Source organism: Rhinatrema bivittatum, chromosome 10 (genome assembly GCF_901001135.1).
Source record: "Rhinatrema bivittatum chromosome 10, aRhiBiv1.1, whole genome shotgun sequence".
In the NCBI taxonomy this organism is placed as follows: domain Eukaryota; kingdom Metazoa; phylum Chordata; class Amphibia; order Gymnophiona; family Rhinatrematidae; genus Rhinatrema; species Rhinatrema bivittatum.
The window spans coordinates 62,122,867-62,148,452 of record NC_042624.1 but is presented as its reverse complement, the minus strand read 5'-3'; the positions used below and the strand labels follow the sequence as shown (position 1 = coordinate 62,148,452).

Genomic DNA, 25,586 nt, shown 5'->3' with positions numbered 1-25,586 from the left:
CTCCTCTCCGACCTAGGCCTTAAATTCTTCCTATATGCGGATGACGTGCAGATCTTCATCCCGTTTCAAGGGTCCATAAGCGAACCATTGCAGCGCTGGGAATCCTGCCTTACCACCATAAGCGCCTTGCTATCTGAGCTCCACCTAGCTCTTAGTACTTCAAAAACAGAATTAATCGTTATCTCTAACCAGCCTGAACGTTTCACCCTCCCCACGCGACAAAACACTCCCCAGAATACAACCACAGCCCTCTCTCAGCCCCAGTCTGTAAGAGACCTAGGCGTCTTCATAGATCAGCACCTAAATTTTAAACCCCACATCAAAGCTCTCCTAAAGGGAGGTTTCTATAAGCTAAACATCCTAAAAAAACTCAAACCCCTCCTCCACACACACGATTTCCGCACAGTCATACAGACCACTATGCTCACGAAACTAGATTATTGTAACTCCCTGCTACTAGGACTCCCAGCCACCACCATCAAACCCCTTCAGATTCTTCAAAATTCCATGGCGAGAATCATAACCGGTACGCGTAAAAGGGACCACATCACCCCCATACTAAAAGACCTACATTGGCTGCCCATTTCCTTCCGCTCACAATACAAAACTCTCACCATCCTTCACAACTCCCTACATAAATACAATCACACCTGGCTCGATGAAATGCCACGTTTCCGCACTTCTGACCGCCCTACAAGAACATCCCAGACAGGCATTCTCTACACCCCGTCCCTCAAATCAGCACATTCAACTTATACCAGAGGAAGAGCTTTCTCCGTCGCCGGCCCCACCCTCTGGAACTCCCTCCCCACCTTCCTACGCCAAGAGACATCCCTCCACATGTTCAAGAAAGGAGTCAAGACATGGCTTTTCCGACAGGCCTACCCTGACTCTAACCAAACTTAATTTCTCCCCCAGATCCACCCGCCCGACTTTTCTCCACCCACTCCCACACCTCCCAGCCCCCCCTGCCCTTGTCACTTACCCCTACCCCCCCTTCGCCCGACCCATCCCCACCCCCTCTCCCCCCCCCCTAGCCATCCCTAGATCCTTGGGCCTCCTGGCCGTTATCATCTCCCCGAGTACACCTCTCTCTCTTTTGCACCTCCAGTTTCCCCTTAAATAAACTATATCCTAGTGAATACCCTCCCTCCCTCCCCATAACCTGCCCCCTGCCTATCCTCCTCCATTGCTCCCTCCCCCTTCCTCCCCCCGTTATCATTGATCCTTTGGTTCTCGTTGTATTCAGATTTTTGGTTCTGTTATTAATGTGTTATTGTTATATTGTTTCATTGTATTTCCCGCCTGAGTTCTTTGTAAACCGGCATGATGTGCTTCACGAATGTCGGTAAATAAAAGTTAATAAATAAATAAATAAATAAATAAATAAATCTGACTGTAGTTACAGGGTTTTGCTGCGTAGGTAGGTGTCCTTATTACAGACCTCTGGTGATTTTAAATGCACTACTCTCCCAGCGGCTGTGCTGTGGGAATCCTAATGGAAGAGTCCCCTTTGCTTTGCAAAACTCCTACCTTTAGAGATCCTCTTTCATGTGGGCACCCTGGCTGTCCTGATTCCAAAGGTGGAAATCCGGATGGGATTTCCTTCTCTTGCTCTTCCTTCCTTTGATTCAGTTGTTCATTTTCCTTTGCTTGTAGTACTGCAAGTGATTTCCCTGGTGGAAAAATCCAGGGACCAAGCTATTATTCCTGCACTGAAATCCCAGTGGGGAAGGTGGATCCAAAAACCTCCCCACTACTCTGTAGTTCCAAAATATACTTCAAATCTTAAGCTGAACAGTTTCTCTGACCTCACTATTTCTCATAGCAGGATCCAACACTGGTACTTGCCTACCTACAGGCCGACGGAGCGCACTGTTAATCAGTATTTGGACGCGCGTTTTCGATGCGCTAGCTTTACCCCTTATTCAGTAAGGGGTAATAGTGCGTCCAAAACGCTCGTCCAACCCCCCACCGAACCTAATAGCACCCGCAACATGCAAATGCATGTTGATGGCCCTATTAGTTATTCCCGCGCGATTCAGTAAGTAAAATGTGCAGCCAAGCCGCACATTTTACTTTCAGAAATTAGCGCCTACCCAAAGGTAGGCGCTAATTTCTATTGGCACAGGGAATGTGTACAGAAAAGCAGTAAAAACTGCTTTTCTGTACACCCTCCGACTTAATATCATGGTGATATTAAGTCGGAGGTCCCGAAAGTTTAAAAAAAAAAAATTTGAAATAGGCCCACGGCTCGCGGGTTGAAAACCAGATGCTCAATTTTGCCGGCATCCAGTTTCCGAACCCGTGGCTGTCAGCGGGCTTGAGAACCGACGCCGGCAAAATTGAGCGTCGGCTGTCAAACCCGCTGACAGCCGCTGCTCCTGTCCGAAAAGAGGTGCTAGGGACACGCTAGTGTCCCTAGCGCCTCTTTTTACCGCTGGGCCTAATTTAAATAAATTTTGTTTACTGTATCGCGTGCACAGGAGAGTGTCCTTTGCGCGCACTGGGAGGGCGTTTTTTACTGTATCGGCCTGCTAGTGAGTAGTCTCACAGGTCCTTGGTCTCCTGTAGAGAGCCCCTTGCTCCAAAGGGATATCAAGCTTTAAAAGTCTATCTCTCTGTAAATGATAAGAAGGACCCTGAGACAGGGAGTGCACAGTGAGGTGACTTCTAAAAGAAAACTCCTTTGGGCGAGGCAGGGAGGCCCTACCAAGGAAAAAATACATGCTGTGTCTGCAGCTGCTCCCTCTAACTGAACCCCATGAGTTTTAAAATGACTGGGCTAAATAGCACTGAATCGTCCAATCAAAATCTCCAGGTGGGAGGGACTGAAGGGTATGGATGACTCCCTTTCTAACGGGCCTCCACTGTTTAACCCGTGGTTGGACGCATGTTCACAACTCCTTACACTGTAAGGGTATTAGCGCGTCCAAGACATGCATCCAACCCCCCATGAAGGTAATAGCAATCATCACATGCAAATGCATGTTTATGAAGCTATTAGCTATTCTTCCCCAATTAAAAAAAAAAATATGCGCCCAACACGCACATTTTAACCTGCACTCACAGCCACCAGCCCTCAGCCCTCTTTCCTCGCCACATGCTCATTCCCTATCTCCTGTCTCCTCGTTTCCTGAGACCTTGGTATCGGGAACCTGGATTGTCCCCTGGGAGACGGCTCTCCAAGACCGAGAGAGCACTTCTCCTTAGGGGCCTCTCCTCTCTCTGACCCAGTTGTGGCCACAAGGGGCTAAGTTTGAGGAGAGAAGCAAAAAACAAAATAAGGGATGATGGGAGGGGCAAGGGAGTAAGGGTTGGGCATGTAGCTGGGCAAGTCGGGTCCTCCAGAATCTCTCTTTCTTCAAGCTCACGACTGAAGCATGTCCATCAGGTCCTGCTCCAGGAAGGCAGGCCTGATGGACAAGTGGATTTGCTCTAGCACTGAGTGGAGGTGATATGGTGTTTTCTGGGGGAAAGGGGGGGCACCTCTTCCTCTGGTGGAGGCCAACCCATCTCTTGCTGGGCCAGACTCTCCTCCAGTGGAAGAGAGCAATGTGGGTTCTCATCTGGAGTGGGGTGGAGCTCCTTCTCCAAGGGGATGCATAATAACCGCTACCTGTCCCTCTCTCTCGGGTCTCCCTACTGTCCCTCCCAGTGGGCCTGTTTTCCATGCCCACTGGGGGACTTGAATTAGTGACCTCAAAGCCATCCCAAGGCCCTGGGGCCCGTCTTCCCTGCCCACGATCTCTATGGGTCTAGTCATTGCTTCGGTCAGTGGTGGATGCAGGGAAGGTGGAGGGGGTGCCCCAGTGAGGCACCCCCTCCACCTTTCGTTGTCAGAAAAGGAGAGGGTGGGGTAAACCCTCTTCCTTTCAGGCTGAGGGGAAGCAAAAATTAAATAATAAAAGGCAAAACCTTTTTTCCTTGGTAAGAGGTTAGGGGAGGGGGAAGCGTTCTCTTGGCTCTGCCTTCAAGTGCAGCCTTAAATGCTCCTTCTGAGGGGAAGGGTGTGACTGGAACACTGAACTACTGGAAACTCAAAAAATGAATTCAAGGCAAATAGAAGGAGAGAAAAAAAATCAGCAGTTATTTTTAACAGTGGAGTAAGAAAACAATTCTCCAAATCGGAGCTCAGCCCGACTCTTCCCTAGGTCCCGAATCAAATTTCAACCTCGCCCCCCTTCCCCGTCTCCTCTTGCTAATCACGCACCCAGCGCTCACTGCGGCACGCATGCGCACTCAATTCACTTCATTTCCGCTCTCAAGCTTGCCCGTAGCTTCCGCATTGTCGGAGCTCGTCGTAAGTCACGTGGGAGAAGCACTACCTGCCGGCGCACACTGATTGGTGCATTGGGTGCCATGCGCCTGCCCTCAGTCTCTGGTGTCTGTGCTGAGGGTGAATAGAGAGCTGCGAGCCTAGCGCCGCGCTGTGCGGCGCCTGCTTTAGTTACAGGACGCAGGTATCGCTCGGCCATGGAGGATCCGTTCTTTGTGGTGAAGGGGTGAGTACTGCGAAGGGTATTGCTTATGCAAACTCTGGAACAGAGTTGTCCTACGTTTGAACTGTAGGCGAGGAGGGCCACCAAGATGAGATATTAAGAAGGGGGCAATCGGTTGATTGTTTTATAACTTTAATTTTCCTAGCACTCTGAGCAGGAAAAAGTGGAGAGAAATACATCTCCATCATTGAGACAATAAGACAGTGTGCACAACGTACTGAACTATACCAGCTTTTTTTGTTTAATGTATGTTTTACAGATTATAACTTTACAAATAAAAAAATAGGCATTTTTTTTAGTGCCTTGAAGGTATCAGTGATCAAGACTATAGGGAATGCTAACTGTAGCTTTCTCAAGATTACTTCATTGATATTTGAGAGAGTTCTCAGTTTTTATACATCTTTAAAATTGCAATTCCATACAGTTGCAAATTGAATTGTGGATTACAAATTTGTATCTGCCCTTTTTATTTTTTTTGCAGGTAGTGCGATAGGTTTATTATTAACTTCCTTGGTGATTGTTTGGAAATTCCTATATTAATGTTTTGTATGTTAATTTTTTTCCGTTTTAGTATTGATCATTGTCATTGAAACTTTTATGCATCAAGGTGAGGTAAAGTTTAGCAGAGATCATTATAAAGGTTGGAGGGTAGGAAATGGCTGACGTTGGGAAAACAGGATATTTCGAATTTTGATTCTGAAAAACTTGCTGTGAAAAGCAATTATTGTAATGTTTACAAAGAAACATGACTGCAGAAAAAGACCATATGGCCCATCTAGTCTGCCCATCCTTAGGGGAGAGATGAGTGAGGAAGGATATGAACTGAGAAAACAGTGTTTCTATAGAGGTCATGAGCAAAAGTAATCAGGGAGTGACATGTTTAACAAAGTTTCATTTGTTTGTCAATTTTCCAGACACCCAAGGCCAGACACATTAAGCATTTTTCCCATGTATTCTTTTAGGCCCTGTTATTAATCTGTAATATTGTTTCAAGAGCATAAAGGGAATGCAGTTTTCACTTTAGCTCCCACAGAAAGCATTCATGCAGATGTTTTAACGTCTGCTCCAAATTGATTTTTATGTCCTTCGTATCCTTACAGACTTCTGGAATTCAAACCTAGGTAACAGAAGCCACTTCTTTTGGGAAACTTGTGAGCTCTTAAGTGGGTAGTATACCCAGCTGAAATCTCTACCATTACTGGTCAGACTATTGCTTCCAGAAAGTGAACTATTGGAGAGGGATTGACTCAGAGGTTCAGTGACACTGCCTTGGGGAAGACCTGGGGTCAGTTCTTGGGGTTCAACTTCTGCGTGTGCCAACTGGGGCAGGGGGTGTGGCGGAGGTATTGTTCATAGCCCTTGGAGAGGAGGGAGACTCAGCTATTGCTTGCTGGACTGCCTGTCTCTTAATGGAGCTTTGCCCTATAGGGTTCCAAATTTGCTGTTTGACCTTCAAAGCCTTTCCATGAGGAACTCCTCCTCCTTACCTTAGTAATCTGTTGACTCCTCATCACCCATTCGGGGAATTTGCACTCTTTTCAGTTAGAACTGTTAAGGCTCCCATCCTCCCAAGGAAATGTGCATAGAACATAGGAGGATATTAGCTTCTGTTATTTCGGGCCTGGTTTTTGGAATTCCCTTCTCCTTACCTTTCCCGTTGAAAAAGATGTTAGCAAATTCAGGAAGAGTCTAAAGACCTGGCTAGAGTTTTTAATTCTTGATTTAACTGTTACAAGCCATTTGCATTATATTTTGTTTTTATTATTTTAATCTTTTCTTATTTAAGTTGTACTGTAGAGGTGAGCTCATAAATTTATATCTCCTGGCAGAATTTTGTAAGAGGTGTAGCATTTTAAGAAAACATGAGTGATCAGACAAAACATGTCTGTTATTTTTAATGTGTTTCAAATTAAACTATTTTATGTATCGCAGAATAGCACAATCATTAAACAAACCATGGCAATAAGGGAACTGATAAAATGGTCCTGTTCAAAAGTTTGCATATCCTTAGTTCTTAATATTGGGTGTTGCCCCATTTTTGCATGAGTGATGGCTTGCAGTCTCTTGTGACAGTTGTGAATGAGGCTCTTTATTTTCTCATGTGGTAAAGCTGCCCATTCCGCCTCCAGATCCTGTAAATTCTTTGGTTGTCTAGCATGAACTGCGTGTCTGAATTGTCCCCAATGATGCTGAGGTCAGGAGTCTGTGATGGCCACTCCAGAACCTTCACTTTCTTCTGCTGTAGCCACTGAAGGGTTGACTTGGCCTTATGGTTCGGATCATCGTCATGTTGGAAAGACTGAATGTGCCCCATGTGCAGCTTCCTGGCTGATGAATGCAAATTCTCCTCCAATATTTTCTGATAAGATGTTGCATTCCTCCTGCCATCAATTTTGACTAAATTCCCTGTGCTGCTGTAGCTCACACCCCACTAAAACAGCAGAGATCCACCTACATGCTTCACATTAGGGATGATTTTAAATCACCTGCAAACTTAGGGCCGGATTTTAAATGCCCTGCGCGCGTATATCCGGCCGATTTACGCGCGCAGGGCCCTCGCGCGCCGGTGCACCTATTTTGCATAGGCCGCCGGCGCGCGCAGAGCCCCGGGACACGCGTAAGTCCCGGGGCTTTGTAAAAGGGGCATGTCCTAAATGACGCGGCGTTGTGGGGGCCGGCCCGGGGGCGTGGTCGAGGCCTCCGGACCAGCCACCGGGTCGGGTGATGGCGCGCCAGCAGCCCGCTGGCGCACGCAGATTTACGTCTGCTTTTAGCAGGCGTAAATCGTGCGACAAAGGTAAGGGGGGGTTTAGATAGGGCCGGGGGGGGGTGGGTTAGGGAGGGGAAGGTGGGGGAGGGCGAAGGAAAGTTCCCTCCAAGGTCGCTCCGAAATCAGAGCGGCCTCGGAGGGAACAGGCAGCACGCGCTGGGCTCGGCGTGCGCAAGTTGCACAAATGTGCACCCCCTTGTGCGCGCCGACCCCGGATTTTATAAGATACGCGCGGCTACGTGCGTATCTTATAAAATCCAGCGTACTTTTGTTCGCGCTCACGCAAAATTATAAAATCTACCCCATAGCGTTTATGGTTGTGACCATAAAATTAAATTTTGGTCTCAGCAGGCAAAGTTATTTTGTTCCAGAAGTTTTGAGGCTTCTCTAGGTACTGTCTCGCAAATTGTAAGTGGGCTGTTTTGGGGCATTGGGGCAGCAATGGATTTTTGTTGGGGTATCTCCTTATTTATTTAGATTTTTATATTCCGCTTTTTGCACTTCAAAGCAGATTACATTCAGATACTGTAGGTATTTTCCTATCCCCAGACTCAAACTTTGTCTCCTGGTTCATACCCGCTGCTCTAACCTCTAGGCTATTCCTCCACTCCATTTTCTGCTTGCTGAAACACCCACACCACTTTGTTTTAGAGAAGCCTGCATTTCAATCAAGTTGCTTATGGGTTTTTCTTGTGTCTGAAATCTTTCTTGGTCTGCGTTGGTATTAAGAGAACCCATAACTTTCCACTTCTTGATCAAAGTTTGAACAGTACTGATTGGCACTTTCAAATCTTTGAACATCTTTTAATAGTCCTTGTTAATTGTAACTGCTTTTCTTCGACACGTTATTTCTGTTTTGATGTATTTATTGCACCCCTGTTTATTTGTAAACCAGCATGATGTGATCGTTTCATGAATGCCGGTATATAAAAACCTTAAATAAATAAATATCCTTTTCCTGATTTATAAAGTTGAACTACCTTTGCTTGCAGATCCTTTGACAGTTCTTTTGCTTTTCCCATGCTTCAGTAACAACTAAAGTCAGTGCATCCCTGGATGAAATGTAAATTGTTTCTCAAGAGCTAAGAACTCATTAACTATTTATACACAGACACTAATTGCAATCAGACATGGCACAGGTGTGGATAACTACCCTTCACTGCCATCTCAACCTATGTGGTCAACTTGAGTATATATTGTCAGCCCAACATTCAAGGGTATGTAAACCTTTTGAACAAGACCATTTTATTATTTCCCTTATTGCTATGGTTTGTTCAATGATTGTGCTATTCTGTGATGCATAATAGTTTTAATTTGAAACACAGTACAAATAACAGACGTGTTGTCTGATCACTCGTGTTTTCTTAAAATGTTACACATCTACAAATTCTGCCAGCACAACTGTACCTTTTTGTTTCCTATTTTGTATGCATAATTTTAATTGTATAATGCTAAGGGGTTTTTTTTTCATTATTTTTGCTTTGTACATTGCTTTGATTGTTCACAAAGGCCCATTAGACATTACATATAGTGAGCTCTGGAGGGAGCCCCTTTGGCACTGGCGAAGGACTATTGCTGCAGCGGCTGAGCTAGCTGGATGTTATAAAATAAGATTAAAAAAAATAATCCCAGGTAGTTGCTAATGAAGGCTCATGGTTCTGTGGCCCAGTAGAGAGATTGGTTTGATTTGAGAGAGAAACCCAAGGGAAGAAGAGGAAACAGTTGGGCCCAGAAATCTTGTTAGAGATTAAATAATCATACTTTTTCTCCATGAGCTGACTTGGTAAATGGTGTTTGGAAGGCAATGGGGAGAATCAATGGAATATGGGGTTGCATAGGGAGAAGTATATTCAGTGCAGAAAAGATTGTGCTAACATCTGGGGATATTAATTGCTGCTTAAAATTTCATCTGAAGGCCTTGCCCGATAGGATGCATCTCCAGAGGGCTATAGGCAGAACAGAGAGCGGTTACTAAATGGGATAGACTTCCTATGGAGGAGCTAGACTTGTGTACTTTGGAGGAGGGGATGTAGATAAAGGGTCCTGATAGGACACTGGAGAGGGAGTAGTAACATAAGGAAGTATTTTTTTCTTCAGAGGGACAAGTCCATGGAACAGCTTTCCAGTGAAGTTGGCTGGGGCAGAAATGATAGTGCAGTGCCAGAAGGCCTAGCACAAGCCCAGAGAACCTTCTGCAGTGGGGAAACTGAGGGTGACATCCGAGATCAGATTAGCTTATGTGGTTTTGCATTTGGCATGGGAGAGGTGGCTTTCCTGGGTCTGCTGTCAGGTTTGTTCTTGTTTCTGGTAATTGTCCGAGGCAGGCAGGCAAAAAAAACAAAACCAAAAAACGGAAGCAGTACCCCAGTTTATTCAGCAACTGTAAATCATTCTGCTGTAAATTCAGTCCCTAGAAAGTAAGCAAGGAAGAGTGGCTTTTAAAATTCATCCATGATGATCCCATTTTTTTTTTTTGTGTCCAGTGAGCCATATTTCGGTGACTTTCTTTGGAGAATGATTTTGTCTGCAGAGACCCCTCTTAGCTAATCCTTTTCAGTATGCCCCGTGGTGGGAAGGCTCGCAGATGCGTAGCGCTGGGAATGCGTTCCAGTATAAATTGTGGAAGCGCACGATGGGATTGCAACCATGGAGGGCGGGGGAAGGGGGGAGTGGTGCTAATGGGAGGCAGCAGCAATGTTGGCAAGCACTCGGTTCTGAAAGGCCCACTGTTCTTATTTTCCACAAATCGTCGTCGTCTAAATTCAAAGTTTAGACATCAAGCAAGGAAGACGGTCTAACAGCCAGGCATGCCGTGAGCCAGCAGCGGAGAGCAGAGCGTGGCCCCTGGAAAGGACGGGCACGTGCAGCCCAACCCCCGCCGTACCTCGGGTGGGAAGAGCTTGTCCCATCCGGGCTGGCTCCGCAGACAGGGTCAGAGCTCAGCGGCCATCTTTCAATGATCGAAACCAGCAGACGATGAATAGTATTGGCTGTGGGAGGAGATGGTGCCTCCCATAATAAAGCAATGGTGAATTTTTTTTTTTTTTGACAGGGTGAATTCTCCATTAAAAAAAAAAAAAAAATACTAACCTGATGTTCCTGGTTTTGTTTTTTTTTTACTCTTCTATGATAAGCCCATAAATAAATGAGTGCTGGCCAGTGAGTGTGGAATATGCATGCAATGCTGGTATAGAAGGGGAGGAGCGGGCGGCGGCAGCAGCAGCACCCATGGTTCCACCATTGATCTTATGTACCTGAGAGGAGGTAGGGGGAAGATGTAGAGGTGACAGTTGGGAGAGGCATGAGGGTGGATGCTGGGGAAGGGAGAAATGGAGGGCTGGTGGTGGCAAGGGCAAGAATAGAAATATAGACATATGGATGAGGGATGATGGTGGAGAGCAAATAAAAGAACCTGAAGTAGAGGGGAAAGGAAAGTGAGGGCTGAAAAAATGGTGGCATGAGAAGAGATGGAAAAGTATCTGGGAGTCCTTGGCTCGGTGGGCAGCAGCAGTCACAAAAGCACATTTAGAATGTTAGGAATGATCCGGAAAGGACTGGAGCCTGTCAGGATGCCTCTGACAATCCTGCTGCAGCAGCACGCTGAGTAGCACACGTAGTTTTGGTTTCCCTAACAAACGATAAAGCAGAACTAGAAAAAGTGCAGAGAAAAGCAAGAAAAATGATAAAGGAGGTGGCACAGCTCTCTTCTGAGGAAAAGTGAAACCGATTAGGGCTCATCAGTTTGGAGAAGAGGAGATATTGCAGAGACTTATAAAACCATGAGTTGGGTGGAACCGGTAAGAGGGGAATGGTTATTCATAAAACTGTGGGGAAAGGGTGGTGTATCCCCTAGTCCTAACACTAACAGGTGGCAGATTTTAAACATAAGCTATGCCATACTGGGTCAGACCAAGGGTCCATCAAGCCCAGTATCCTGTTTCCAACAGTGGCCAATCCAAGTCACAAGTACCTGGCAAGTACCCAAAAATTAAATAAATCTACTATTGCTTATTAATTCATAGCAGTTTATGGATTTTTCCTCTAGGAACTTATCCAAGCCTTTTTTAAACCCAGTTACACTAACTGTTGTAACCACATCCTCTGGCAATGAATTCTAGAGCTTAACTGTGCGCTGAGTATGAAATAATTTTCTTCGATTTGTTTTAAATGAGCAACTTGCTAATTTCATGGAGTACCCCCGCTCCTTCTATTATCTGAGAGAGTAAATAATCGATTTACATTAACCTGTTCAAGTCCTTTCATGATTTTGTAGACCTCTACCATATCCCCCCTCAGTTGTCTCTTCTCCAAACTGAACAGCCCCTAACTTCTTTAGCCTTTCCTCTTAGGGTAGCAGTTCCATGCCCCTTATTTTGGTCGCCCTTCTCTGTACCTTCTCCATCGCAACTATATCTTTTTTGAGATGCGTTGACCAGAATTGTACACAGTATTCAAGATGCGGTCTCACCATGGAGCATTACAGAGGCATTATGACATGATCTGTTTTATTTGCCATTCCCTTCTCAATAATTCCTAACATTCTGTTTGCTTTTTTGATTGCCACAGCACACTGAGCTAACAATTTCAATGTATTATCCTCCTGCAGTTTATCCAATCCATTTGAGATTTAACTACTCTGCATTATTTTGGTCATCCACAAATTTGATCTCACTCGTTGTACACCTTTCCAGATCATTTATAAATATATTTAAAAAAAAACCACCAGTCCAAGTACAGATCCCTGAGGCACTCCACTGTTTACCTTTTTCCACTGTGAAAACAGACCACTTAATCCTACTCTCTGTTTCCTGTCTTTTAACCAGCTTGCAATCCACAAAAGGACATCGCCTCCTATTCCATGATTTTTTAGATTTCTTAGAAGCCTTTTATGTAAGACTTTGTTGAATGTCTTCTGAAAATCCAAATACGCCACATCTACCAGTTCACCTTTGTTCACGTTTATTCACCCCTTCAAAAAATGTAGGAGATTTGTGAGGCAAGTTCTCCCTTGTGTAAATCCATGCTGGCTGTGTCCCATTAAATCATGTCTATCTAAATGTTTTGTGATTTTATTCTTTAAGCAGTTTTCACAATTTTTCCCGGCACTGAAGTCAGGCTTTCTGGTCTATAGTTTCCCGGATCACCCCTGGATCCCTTTTTAAATATCTGAGTTACATTCTCCATCTTCCAGTACAACGGATGATTTTAATGATAGGTTACAAATTAATTGAAATAGGTCTGTAATTTCATTTTTGAATTCCTTCAGAACCCTGGGGTGTATACCATCTGGTCCAGGTGATTTACTACTCTTCAGTTTGTCATTCTGGCCTACCACATCTTCCAGGTTCATTGTGATTTGGTTCAGTTCATCTGAATCATCACCCTTGAAAACCGTTTCTGGAACTGGCATCTCCCCAATATCCTCTTCAGTAACCGCTGAAGCTAAGAAATCGTCTAATCTTTCTACAATTGCCTTATCTTCCCTAAGTGTCCTTTAACCCCTCGATCATCTGTCCAACTGACTCCCTCGCAGGCTTTCTGCTTCGGATATATTTTAAAAAGTTTATTGTGAGTTTTTGCCTATATGGCCAACGTCTTTTCAAATTCTCTTAGCCTGTCTTATCAATGTCTTACATTTAAATTGCCAATGCTTATGTTTTATCCTATTTTCTTCAGATGGATCCTTCTTCCGATTTTTGAATGAAGATATTTTGGCTAAAATAGCCTCTTTCAGCTCACATTTTAGCCATTCTGGCAATCTTTTGACCTTTCTTAATGCGTTGAATACATATGGACTGCGCTTCTAGGACGTTAGTTTAAAAAAAAAAAAGTTCACACCTGTTGCACACTTTTCACCTTTAGCTGCAACTTTGGGTTTGTTTTTTTTTAAACTATTTTTCTCATTTTATCAAAGTTTCCCTTTTGAAAGTTTAGTGCTAGAGCTGTGGATTTACTTTCTGTCCCCCTTCCTGTCATTAATTCAAATTTGATCATATTATGATTCCTATTGCCAAGCAGCCCCACCACCGTTATCTCTCTCACCAAATCCTGTGCTCCACTGAGAATTAGATCTAAAATTGCTCCCTTTCTCCTCTGTTTCTGAACCAATTGCTTCATAAAATTGTCATTTATTCCATCCAGGAACTTTATCTCTCTGGCATGTCCCAATGATACATTTACACAGGTCAATATTGGGGTAATTGAAATCTCCCATTATTAATGCACTACCAGTTTGGTTAGTTTCCTTAATATCTCTTAGCATTTCACTGTTCATCTCACCATCTTGGCCAGGTGGACGGTAGTATACTCCTATCACTATACTCTTCCCAACACACAAGGGATTTCTACCCATAAAGATTAGATTGTGCATTTAGTCTCATGCAGGATGTTTATCCTATTGTACTCCATGAAATCCCGGACATAAAGCACCACACCGCCTCCCAGATGCATCTCTCTGTCATTGCAATATAATTTGTACCCTGGTATAGCACTGTCCCATTGGTTGTCCTCTTTCCACCATGTCTCTATTATGCCAATTAAGGTCTATGTCATCATTCACTGCTATACATGCTAACTCTCCCATCTTGTTAGACTTCTGGCATTAGCATATAAATATTTCAAAGTGTGTTTTTGTTTGTATTAACATTCTGCTTTTCAGTTGTCAGGGATAATTTGGAATCTTTTAGCTCAGGTGATTCTTTACTAACAGGCACTTGGACTACTTTCTGTTGGGCTGCACTAACTCTAATGCTTCATTAGTATTCTTTGAAGATACCTCTCTCTCTGAACCATGCGCTGTTGAGCATCTGTCGGCTTTCCCCTTCATTCTAGTTGAAAAGCTGCTCTCTCTCCTTTTTAAGGGTTAGCGCCAGCAGCCTGGTTCCACCCTGGTTAAGGTGGAGCCCATCCCTTTGGAAGAGACTCCCCCCTTCCCCAGTTCCTTACAAAACTGAATCAAAAGACTGAAGAAAGTAGTCCTTTGAACTGTATGCACAATCGAGCTGTGGAATCTGTTTGTTTGCTGAGGGATACGGATGATTAAGGCAGCTAATGGAGCTGGTATAGAAGGGATTTGGATACTTTTTTTTTCCGGAAGGAAAAGTCCATGACAATTATTAGTCAGATCAACTTGAGAAAGCTGCTGCTTATCCCTCAGGGTGAGCAATAAGGAATGGATCTGCTGGGTACTTGTGACCCGGATTGGCCACTGTTGGAGACAGGTGGTCGTTTGATCTGATCCAACATGGCAGAACGTAGGTTCTTTGGTTGAGAACAGGAAGAGAGGATGGAGGAGAGAGCCCTTGAGTCGCTGGGGTGACAGCAGGAGTGCTAGAAACAGTTCACGATGGGGCGGCCCACACCACTCACTTGCTAAAATTTGTCCAGCAGTTGGCACACCTGCACCCACCGTGGATAAAAGAAGTGGGAACGCGCTGTGCTGTGCTAGGCTACATTACATTTCTATGATGCCGTCCTTCGACAAGTGCAAAACATACAAACAATACAATAAATAGCAACCGATCATAAAAAAAAATACATCAAGAGTACAATAAATAGCAATACATAATAAGCAGGCTCCCAAATAGCTTCCAGGAATAGTTGTTGTGAACGTAGGTAATAGGTTTTTTTTGTGTGGAGGTGTGTGTGTGCACGCGTGTTGAGAGTGATGTTGATTGTGATGTGTTGGGAATGTTATACTGCCCTTCATCATGTGCTTCAGGCTGCCTGTTTTTGGGGGTTTTTTTTCCCTCCCAGTCTGCCTTTTATGTCTTTTCAGCTCTTCTAACAGATTCTTACTTTTTCCAGCAAGTCAAATATGGGAACTGATAAATGTAAGCAAGTTGTCAAGAGAGGCAGAAGCTTAAGTCTAGATGTGGTTCTCAGTTCCCACTTTTAACTTGGAAAAATCTTACTTCAATAGCAAAAAGACTTGGTTTCAGTTGGTTTTTTTTTAATGTTTTCTTTAAAACCTTTTTTTTTTTTTTTTGCCCCAAGTACTCAATTTGAGACGGTACTCATGACTTTGGGTCCTCAGTTGTATAATTCCTTGTGTTTTGGGATTGTCAATAAAGAGGTCCGAATTCAGCCACTGCTCAGCTCGCTGGGTGAGCTGGAGAAACTTATCCAGCTAATTTGGTCCATATATTCAGTGGCGCGGCTGTGCCATTGAATATTTATTTATTTATTTATTTAAAGTCTTTTCTATACCGTCACTAAGTTATATACCATCGCAACGGTTTACATGTAGGCACATAAGTAAGTTTGGAGTAAGTGTACTGTAGTACATTCTAACCGGTGCCATTGTTTCAGTTCATTAAATCATAAAAATACGTACAGATGTCCATTTAACTTAAAGTTAGCTGGATAAGGTCAGCCAGAGATAGCCGGCTAACTCTCTGCTCCTTCCAGTTATGCCCCTGGAACACACCTCACTTATTCCGGATAAAAAGTTATCTGACTAGAATTTAGCCGGTTTAGTGCCCAAATGACTTCTGAGTTATCTGGCTAAATGCTTCTGAATATGGACCTCCTCAACTTTACATAACTTACAGGTGATCCAGATCACGGTGGCCAGGTTGGTCTCAGGGAGCAGAAACGCCTGTTCTGGTAAAACATCCCTGGCTGCTGGCGCCCTTCAGTGCTCCATTAACCGAATTTTCAAAGGACGTGTGCGCACTGAGCTGCCGCCGGGTCTTATGCTTGTGTACTGGCTGTTGGAAACTGCCCAGGAGATTGTACCCAGATGTTCTTGAATTTGGAAAGCCTGCGTGTAATGCTGCAGGTGTAAATGTCTGCGTGCCGCACAGGGTCCCGTGCGCACCCACGAGGCGCTTCAGCTTCCACTTCTGGAAGTTCAGGCTAAAGTCTTGGGGGGGGGGGGGGGAGGGGTGAATTTTAAAATTCCCAGTGCGCGTCAAAACCGGGAGGAATCGTGAGAATGTCCGTCCGGGGTGCACCGCGAGGATTTTAAAAGGCGTCTGAGGGCACGCGTATCTCCCGGTACATGCACGATTAAGTTGCAAAAAGGCGCAGGGCATGGGCGTTTTGGGACTCTGACATGAATTGCGTGCATAAGTTTACCACCTGCTATGGGTGGCGTGGAAGTAAGAAAGTAGACATTCTAGGCCAGTCAGCAGGGTTTTAAGGGTTGGGGCTGACAGAGTAAAAGGGAAGCTATTTAACCAGGGGAGGATAAGAAGTCCTGTCCCTTACCTGAATGAACTGGGGAAACTGGTAATTGCGTTAGCGAGCGTCTGCTAAAATTCCCCGCGTATGCGGTAGAGGCGGCATTTGCGCGCAGCCATATAAAATTGTGTGCCCGTGTCCGTGCGTGCAGCCCATCTGTTACCCTGTGTGCATATGGCCGTGTCCTTTGGCGCGAGCCAGCATCCACGCTTGCGTGTGCGCTCGTGCGCCGGTATCAGAGTTAGCGTCCCTGTTACGTTCTACGTGCAGACTCGGCCCGTTACAAAAAGTACCCTCCCTAAGCCTTGTACAAGTTAGACCCTTAATACCTCTCGGACAAACTCACCAGCCTCATCCCAGGCTGCAGTTTGTGATCGGAGAAGTGTTTTCTACCATTATGATCCCGTAACCAAGGTTTGTAAACTGGCCTGCACGCACGCGAGAGCTTTATTTGCTTTATGTGTATGCGGCCTGATATTTGCGGCTCATTGTTAGGATTTTTATGTCCATCACTTTGAGGCTGCAGCATAGGTGATCAAATGTAAGTAAAAGTAAATGCACGTAGGTTAGTTTTTATCTTACGGGGCCTTAAGTCTTCACAGCCTTGTGTGTGTTTTTTCACATTCTGCTATTTATAAAAATTACAAAATAAAAGGCAGAAAAGTAGGATTTTGTTTCAGTGATCTACATCACATACTCTACACTTATGTTATGAGAACAATTTGTATAAATACTAGTAGTAAATGCCCATCCAAGGACAGGGAAATACTGTGAAGTGTAGGAAGTGCGTAATTGAGATGTGTGGTAGGAGAGAATGCAGGCTGAGCTTGGGTGTACTGTGTGGTAGTAGAGAGGGGATTGGACAGTTCAGAGAGAGATGGGCAGAGCTGGAGAGTACAACTGTAGCGAGGGCTCAGTTTCCATATGTGGTAGTAGATAGTGGATTGGACAGTACAAAGAGAGTAGGACTGAGCCGGACAGTACAGAGAGAGAAATTGGCGGAGCTCAATTTCCATACAGAGAAGAGGGGTGGAGCTGGGGAGTACAGGGAAGGAGAAGGGTGGAGCTTAATTTGCTACTTTCCTCTTTATTATAATTGGATTCCAGTTATGTATGTCTTTGACTAAATCCTCTAACACAAACAAGTCTGCAGATCACTCTGATGTACAGAGTGAAAAATTCTTCCAGGACCTAACTTGCCAGGGTTGAATTACATTTACCATGTACGCCTGCTGTAAATTGTATTAGTTGTGGGGGTGGATCCGGCGTACATGGTGAGGATATTTTTTCCTTGGCAAGTGAACACCCCTCCTCCCAGCCTCCTCTTCTCTCTTCCAGCTTCTTGACTCCTCCAGTCTCTCTCTCCTTCTGTGTGGTTCAGCAGCAGGGGATAGCCCCAGATCTCAGCGTTTCTCTCTGTGCCTGAGCCCCACACCTCTGGTGGCAGTGTCTTCCTCTTTTCCTGGTCTGATGTGAATTCCAGTGGTCGCATCTCAGCCCAGTCTTCATCGGCAGCAGCTATGCTTCAACCCTGGTCTGTCCCCCTCCAACAGCAGCAGCAGCAGCCGCCGCCATATCTCTTCCCCATCTGGAGGCGCGCACACAATTTTAAAGATCCAGGTGCTTAGAATTTAGAATTTTTCCAATCTGCTTTAAGTATGGGATTTTGTCACCTAAACTATGATGAACCCTTGTGCTCATCAGCTTCCAGATATCCCGTGTTTTCTATCTGTATGATCTTGTGCCCGCCCTTACCTCCCTATTTTGCAGGTAACTTTGTGAGAATCGCGCTTTTGTATGTTCAGGGTGACAGCCCAGTTCAGCCAGCTTCTCTCTGCCAATGCATGATCTTAAACTGTTCCCCTGCATCTCATTTCCCCTTTTAGATAGACCCAGGCCCCCTCTCTAAAGTTTCTCTTCCTCCTTCTCTCTCCAGGTACAGTCCCAGTCCCCGAAAAAATCTAAACCCTTTTCTTTACGCCAGCTGTTCAGCCATGTACTGAAGATCCTTGTTCCCTTTTAGCACGCACGGGCAATACCTCAGAAAACACCAGCACCATTGACCACTGCTGCGGTAGTAAGAGCTCGCGGTGTTTCCCAGCTGTCCATGGATCCCAATGGGCATTTCACCATCGTGTCTCCCTTCAATGCAGCTCCCCCAAAATATATTTCTCATAGCCCCCAGCAGAAGTCTTATCCTCTTCTGGCATCATTTGAAACTGCATTTTGAGTTCAGATTTACACTGGGCCTTCAGCTTGGTCTCCACATCAGTTGCTTCTGTGACAGATTTATTGTTGATGCCGTAAAGATATTTTGTAGCTCTATCATGGTTTTGTTTTGTTTTTTATTTAATCCTTTGTGCCAGTGGGGGAAAACTTTGTGGATTCTGGTACAAAGGAGACCCATTTTTAATTTTGACCAACTTTTACTCTGAGGTGAGCCATCTCCATCCTCAGTCCAGTGAGCTGGATCCAAACAGGGCCACACCACAGCTCCCAGAAGAGCCCTTTATAGACTGCAGCCCCACAGTTATTACACTTATGAAAATGAAAATGTTTCTTTCCTAATTACCTTTCTTTAGAATGAGGTCAGCAAAAAAAAAAAAAAAAAGTACATATGTGTATCAGCTCACAAAATCTATTTTTAACCCCCAAAAAGATATCCTCATTTTATTGTTTTTAACTTTTATCTTTGAGACTTCAGGTGAATTAACACAGCAGCCAAACTATGAAATTCCCTAGGGACCTGCTAAAAACAATATTGTCTTTTAAATACCAGAAGGGAGCTCAGGAACCACTGTGTCTGCATGGGAGAGTCTGCCCCCTTCATAAAAAAAAAAAAATAAGTGGAGGGTAATGGGAGGATTTGCTAGCCGGCAATAATAAAGAAGTGCTGAATTACAGCCAAGGAGAAGCCCCCTCTGGGTCTCTGCATAAGAAACTCACAATGTATTTTTATGTGCCTGGTAGTCTTTCCATTGAGGTATTAACTTATGCTTGACTGTTTCTTGAAAATGTTGTTGATCTTAGTATGTCTTATTGATGTTGTATTTTTATTTTATATGATGTCTGACTGTATGCTTTGTTTTGTTTTTTATTTCTGGTGTTCTAATGTTTTTTATCATCTTTTATATTTTATTGGAAATAATTGTTTTTATTGCTTTTTTTATTTTTGCTGTAAATTTGTTTATAATTGCATTTTAGTTTTGAGAATGTTTTTGGGTTGTTTTTTTTTTTTGCTATTCCCACTTTGTACAGTCACTGGAAAGGGAGGGTATAAATAAATGTTGATGTGATTATATAGAAATAGTAAATTATAAAAGGCAATTTAACAATTATAAAGCCCCAAAGCTGACAGTTTTTGTTGGAAAGATAGTATTGTTCACTTACAAGTATGCAGGAGCTAAATCAACACCATACTTTTAACTGTATGAGTAAAAAATGCATGCCTCGAAGCTGACCACTTCTATTAAAGATGGTTTGATTAGTAAGAAATGAAAGCAGTTTCTTTCTTTTGAAGAGGATGTGTCAAACTGTAAGAGAATTAAAAATCATCTTTTTCCTGCTGTTCATTCTTTTGAATACAGGGAAGTACAAAAGGCAGTGAACACTGCCCAGGGTCTGTTCCAGAGATGGACAGACCTCCTCCAGGATCCCACTGCTGCCACCAGAGAAGAAGTTGACTGGACTACCAATGAGCTGCGGAACAACCTACGGAGCATTGAATGGGACCTTGAGGACCTGGATGAAACCATCAATATCCTCTCTATGTTCTGTGATCAGTGGGCTCAGTGTTTTGTGCTAGAAATCACTTTCTGTACATATCACTTCCACCCTCTTCGGTTATGTGGTGCTTTTTGAGTAATCATCCCTTATTAAAATCAGTATTTTGTTTGGGGGAGGGCAGGGTGGGGGAATGCTTCTAGTGCAGTGGTCCCCAACCCTGTCCTGGGGGCCCACCAGCCAGTCGGGTTTTCAGGATACCCACAATGAATATGCATGAGAGAAAACTTGCATGTTATGGAGGCAGTGCATGCAAATGTTCTCATGCATATTCATTGTGGGTATCCTGAAAACCCGACTGGCTGGTGGGCCCCCAGGACAGGGTTGGGGACCACTGTTCTAGTATCCCTGTGTTTTCAGACTTCCGAATTGCACAGCTGTATTGTTAACCTTTTTGTGGGGAAAGAGGCTTTGTTAGGTGGCATGAATTGGAGGCCGGGTAGTGTGGTGTTGGGCAGGCTTGATTGCCTGCAGCTAGCTGCAGAGAAGGCAGTTGAAGGCTACTGATCGCACAGTATTCTGTTGATAACCAATTAGCAGGAGTTTCCTTAACGGTGTAATTCACGCATTGTGGAAGCAAATCCTCGAAAATTCAATCTTGATGCCTTGGAGCTGAGTAAAAGAAAAGCCTTTATCACAAGCACCAGACAGATAGTGAAGGTAAGCAGGATGTTCTCGTTTTTTCTTCTGTTCATTACAACCAGTGTTACCAAATCCCATATAAAAAAAAACATGGGATAACTGACAATTTTGTTTTCCTTATACGGCTCAGGGCATGTAACCACCCTGAACAGAATCTATCTAGTACTTAAAATCAGGTTGAGGTAAAGAGGTTTATTTAAGAACATTATAGTCCTAGCCTTCAGGAGTGTGGCCTCCTCTGCTGCATAATTAGCATCTTGCCGCAGGATACAAATACCAGCTGCTTCCCTGCTGTGGAATCGATTTTAATGATCAGGATTCCCTCTCCCCTGCAGTGTGCACAGCGTTAGCTTTCTGTAGGCTGGCTGGGGCTCTTGCTCATCCGGTGATATTCCCCCTAGCCTAGTGAGAGAGTCAATTGGCAGAACTGGGGGAGGGAATCCAAAGTAGGGCCCAGCAAATAGCGAAGGCTCCAGCTCTGGGCATGCCGCCAGTGTTGCTGCTGACCGCTAGTGACCAGAAGAGAGAAGTGCAGGCTCTCGGTAGTGGTGCCACTGCTGTTGTAATCTAGAGTAGAGATCCTTGTACTGCTGTTGGTTTTTTTTTTTTTTTTTTTGCTGGTTAACTTTTAACCATTTTTAGTTAATGTATACAAACTTTTGTGTATGTGTGTGTGTCTCTAATTATTTCTCATCTAGGCATTCTGTGCTAACTCTGACCCTCCCTAGACAGCACACTTGGGTGGATCTTCATTGGCCAAGAGCTGGAGGGTCACCTGCTTAGACGTGTACCCTTGACACTACTGGTTGGGTAGCCACAATAGTGGAAACAGTCTTCCCTGGGCCTGAGTATATCACTTCTGTGGGATCCCAGCAGCACAGTGGCCTGAGCCACAGGGCTGATGCCCTTTTATATATTGAAAGTAGAAATTATTTCATGGTTTACTTCCTTTTGTGATGGCTCTGTAATATTGTGTGTTATGGGGTTGTTTGGTTTTTTTTTTTGGGGGGGGGGGGTTGTGTAAGCTATTTTTTTTTTATACAATCCTCTGCTATGCTGTTCATTTTATTTAATTTATAACATTTTATATATTTTTAGCTATTTACAATGTGGTGACAAATTCTGAACATAGCACAACTGCAGCTTAAGTAAACTTATGTTTTTGGAATGAGAAGTTTCCCAAGAAAATAGAAAAGATGGTGACACGGTGCATTCATTCAATACAAATTGACATTTTGCAGATAGTCTGTGATTTACTGGAAGTCTTTACTTGTAGTTTTTATGTTTGTGTATAGCTTTCTGTCGTGCTTAAATCTATATTTTAAAATAATTTCAGTAAATATTGGTTTTATTTTTGTGCATTTTTATACAAACTTTATGCAAATTGCCTTAATTGCCGCAGAATCTTGAAGAAACCTGTCTCAGAATCTACCCATAATGTGCTGCAGGAAGCTGGAGACCCTGGTGATTCCATTAATAGTATTGTTTCTGCCTTGTATTTGATTAGTGTGTGGCCTGCTAATGAAGAGGACATTTTGCTTAGTGTGTCCAGGAACTTTTGTTCTCCAATTGATACTTTAGGAACTAAAGATTGGTGACATCACTTCCTCCCCTAAACAAGATGGCTGCTTAGCCTGGGGGTCAGTGCAGATGCACTCTAAAATCACTTCCAACTGAGAAATTGGTGCTAGGAGATAATTTAGGCAAGAAACAGAGAATGGGTGTCTGGAAGAAACTTGAGTTTACTGAAGCCTGCGTCTTGTCTCCGGGGAGTCTACTCCAGCATAGGGCCTGAGGTCCATTTACACGTTCTCTCCCTGAGTTAGAAGGCGAAGAGGACGAAGATATTAGCTTCAGTGCAGGCAATAATGAAATCACCAGAGCAGAGCTAAAAGGGGGAAATAGCTCTAAAAGCCAAAGTGATATGGTGGTTGAGCTGTGGAGGGATATGACCGAGGGGAATGTAGTGGAGGACGTGAAAGGGAAGCTAGAGAAGCAGAGTGGTAATGCCCCTGTACATGTCATTAGTGAGGCCTCACCTGGAATACTGTGTTCTCTTCTGGAGGCCATATCTCAAAAAGGACAGAGAATCTGGAGGCGGTGTGGAGACTACATCAAAAGCTATAGGAGTTGGGACTGAAGGACCTAATTATGTATACCCTAGAGTAGGAGGAAGATTTTTTTTTTTTTTTGGAGGGGGAAGGAGATATGATAGACATTTAAATCCCTGAAAGTTTATTGATAGTGCTCAAGAAGAACCTTTTTCAATGGAAGGGAAATTGTAGAACCTAGGAGTCATGATCAAAGTTCTGAGGAGGAACAACATTAGGAAATATTTTTTTTATAGAAAGGGTGGTGGGTACATGGAATGCCCTTCCAGAGGAGGAGTAGAAACAAAGAGTAGTAAACTTAAAAAAAAAAAAAAAAAAGTGGAATAAACAGAGGATCCATAGTGGCTAGAAAATGGAATTGAAGTATAGAGGGGTAGCCTGCACAACAGAAGGGCAGGTACAACCCAAAACCAGTAGTAATAGGATGACTTCAGTGCTCAAAGAAAGCATGCAATCTTTTTGGGAGGATACAGAAAAACACGCGGGAGCGCCGGCAAGCGCCCACTCTCCCGGCGTGCGTACAGGCCACTCTCCTGGATGCGCGATTCAGGAGGGTGGCCTATGCAAATTAGGGCCCGCGGTAAAAAGAGGCGCTAGGGACACTAGTGTGTCCCTAGCGCCTCCTTTTTGACAGGAGCAGCGGCTGTCAGCGGGTTTGACAGCCGACGCTCAATTTTGCCGGCGTCAGTTCTCAAACCCGCTGACAGCCATGGGTTCGGAAAACGGACACTGGCATAATTGGGCGTCCATCTTCGACCCGTGGGCTGCGGGCTGATTTTTTAATTTTTTTTTATTTTTGGGGCCTCCGACTTTCTGTACACTTTCCCGGTGCCAGCAGAAAAGGCTGGCGTTAATTTCTGAAAGTAAAATGTGCAGCTTTGCTGCACATTTTGCTTTCTGGATCGCGCGGGAATAACTAATAGGGCCATTAACATGCATTTGCATGTTACGGGCACTATTAGTTTCGGGGGAGGGGGGGTTTTGGCTGCGCGTTTTTGACGCGCTTTTACCCCTTACTGTATAAGGAGTAAAGCTAGCGCGTCAAAAATGCATGGCCAAACAGCGGCCCAATAGAAAGGGAGCTTAGATTAATGTGTAACAATCATTATTCTTTAACCCCATGTATGGGGCTTTTAGGGTATTAGAGGGAAACTACTGAAAATGCTTCAAATATGGATCAATTCCTTATTAATCAGTGTCTTCATGCTGCCAGGCACACAATTGCATTGTGCTGGAAGGTGCTCCTTATTTATCTCGGTGGTATTCCCAAGAGGTGGAGATTGTGATCATTGAGAAACTCACATATTCATTGAAGGGAAAAGTTGAAAAATATTAACACACGTGGACAAAGTTTTGGGATTATTTGCAAAAATAATAGAATGACGAATTAAGTGGTTGGGGTCTGGGTGGTTATGTTAATCTGAGGGGTAGATGGATGTCTCCTATAGGTTTGGGTGGGTTTGGAGCAGATTTTCATGGTTCCGGGCATTGGAGAGTGTAATTCAGTAAGAACGTTAGCCGCCTTATGTCATTTAATTGTATGGCCTGTTTTATTCTGTCTGTCAAAAGAAATCATGAGGATTCAGCAGAGGCCTCAATTGATGAAGCATCTGCGGCTTGAAAGAGGAAGCTCTTGCGATAGACGTAATCTGAGCATGCATAGACAAGCTGGGATCTAAAACCACACCTAGGTTTTTAGTTTTGTTTTTTTTTTTTTTTTTACTTGGCCCACAATCTGTGCCTTTCAGCCCTCAAAATTGAATGCAGAAGGAAAATTCAGCAAGGGAGTTCTACTTAAGATCATTACCTTGGATTTTTTTTTTTTTAGACAAGCTTATTATTTCACAACCATCACTTAACAGATGCCAAGCAGATTGAGACCATCTCAAAAGTGGCATGCTATGTTGACATCATGGGTACGAAAAAACGAATGTCATCATCAGAAACGCTTATATTTCAGTCTAAGTTCAGACAACAGCTTGCATAACGGGGACATATATGTATTAAGTGATATAATGATAGGGCCAAAACCTGAGGTACACCCATCGGGATCATTTTCCAGGGGAATCTACCTGTGGCAATCCAAGTTGTTGGATGCGGTCAGACAGGAATGATATAAAGGACAGTACCTGTCAGACCTGCATCCCTTAAGCAGGAAATAAACATTTGATGAGTGACTGTGTCAAAAGGCTTTAGCAATCTCTAAGACTTATTTAAAGCCTCAAACAAAGCCATGCCGTATAGTATCTAGGCTAGACAAAATCAGTGCATCAGTATTACACTGTTTCAAAACCCGAACTGAAATGGGTCTGATATTGTATGCATCTCCAGATGGTCAGTTAGCAGTTTCAATACCACAGATTCAACAAGCTTGGAAAGAACAGATAACGATGAAATAGGCCGGTAATTGGCCAACATGGAAGGATCAAGTGTTTTGTTTTGGTTTTTCCAGTACTGGCCAAATAGATGCTTGTTTCAAAGCAGGTTGTAGAGAGCTCTAACATTGGTTATAAATTGACCATCTCCTCTCTATTCCAGTCACTCTCGCCTTTACTCATAATACTTCTGGCTAGATCAGTTTTTGCAGTATCC

At 44.0% G+C, this 25,586-nt stretch overlaps 1 protein-coding gene across 4 annotated transcripts in view; it reads left to right on the top strand.

The window, feature by feature from the left end:
• The first annotated feature begins 4,300 nt into the window (after window positions 1-4,300).
• The window catches only part of STX6 (syntaxin 6), a 176,168-nt gene continuing 154,882 nt past the window's right edge, over window positions 4,301-25,586 (top strand). The window contains exons 1-3 of one of the 4 annotated variants that reach the window (XM_029617757.1): window positions 4,301-4,505; window positions 20,046-20,215; window positions 20,807-20,901. In XM_029617757.1, coding sequence (XP_029473617.1) covers window positions 4,477-4,505; window positions 20,046-20,215; window positions 20,807-20,901 — 294 coding nt within the window. In that variant the 5' untranslated portion in view covers window positions 4,301-4,476. The remainder of the gene's footprint in view (window positions 4,506-20,045; window positions 20,216-20,806; window positions 20,902-25,586) is intronic. The other 3 variants (XM_029617760.1, XM_029617759.1, XM_029617758.1) reach the window with 3 other exon arrangements.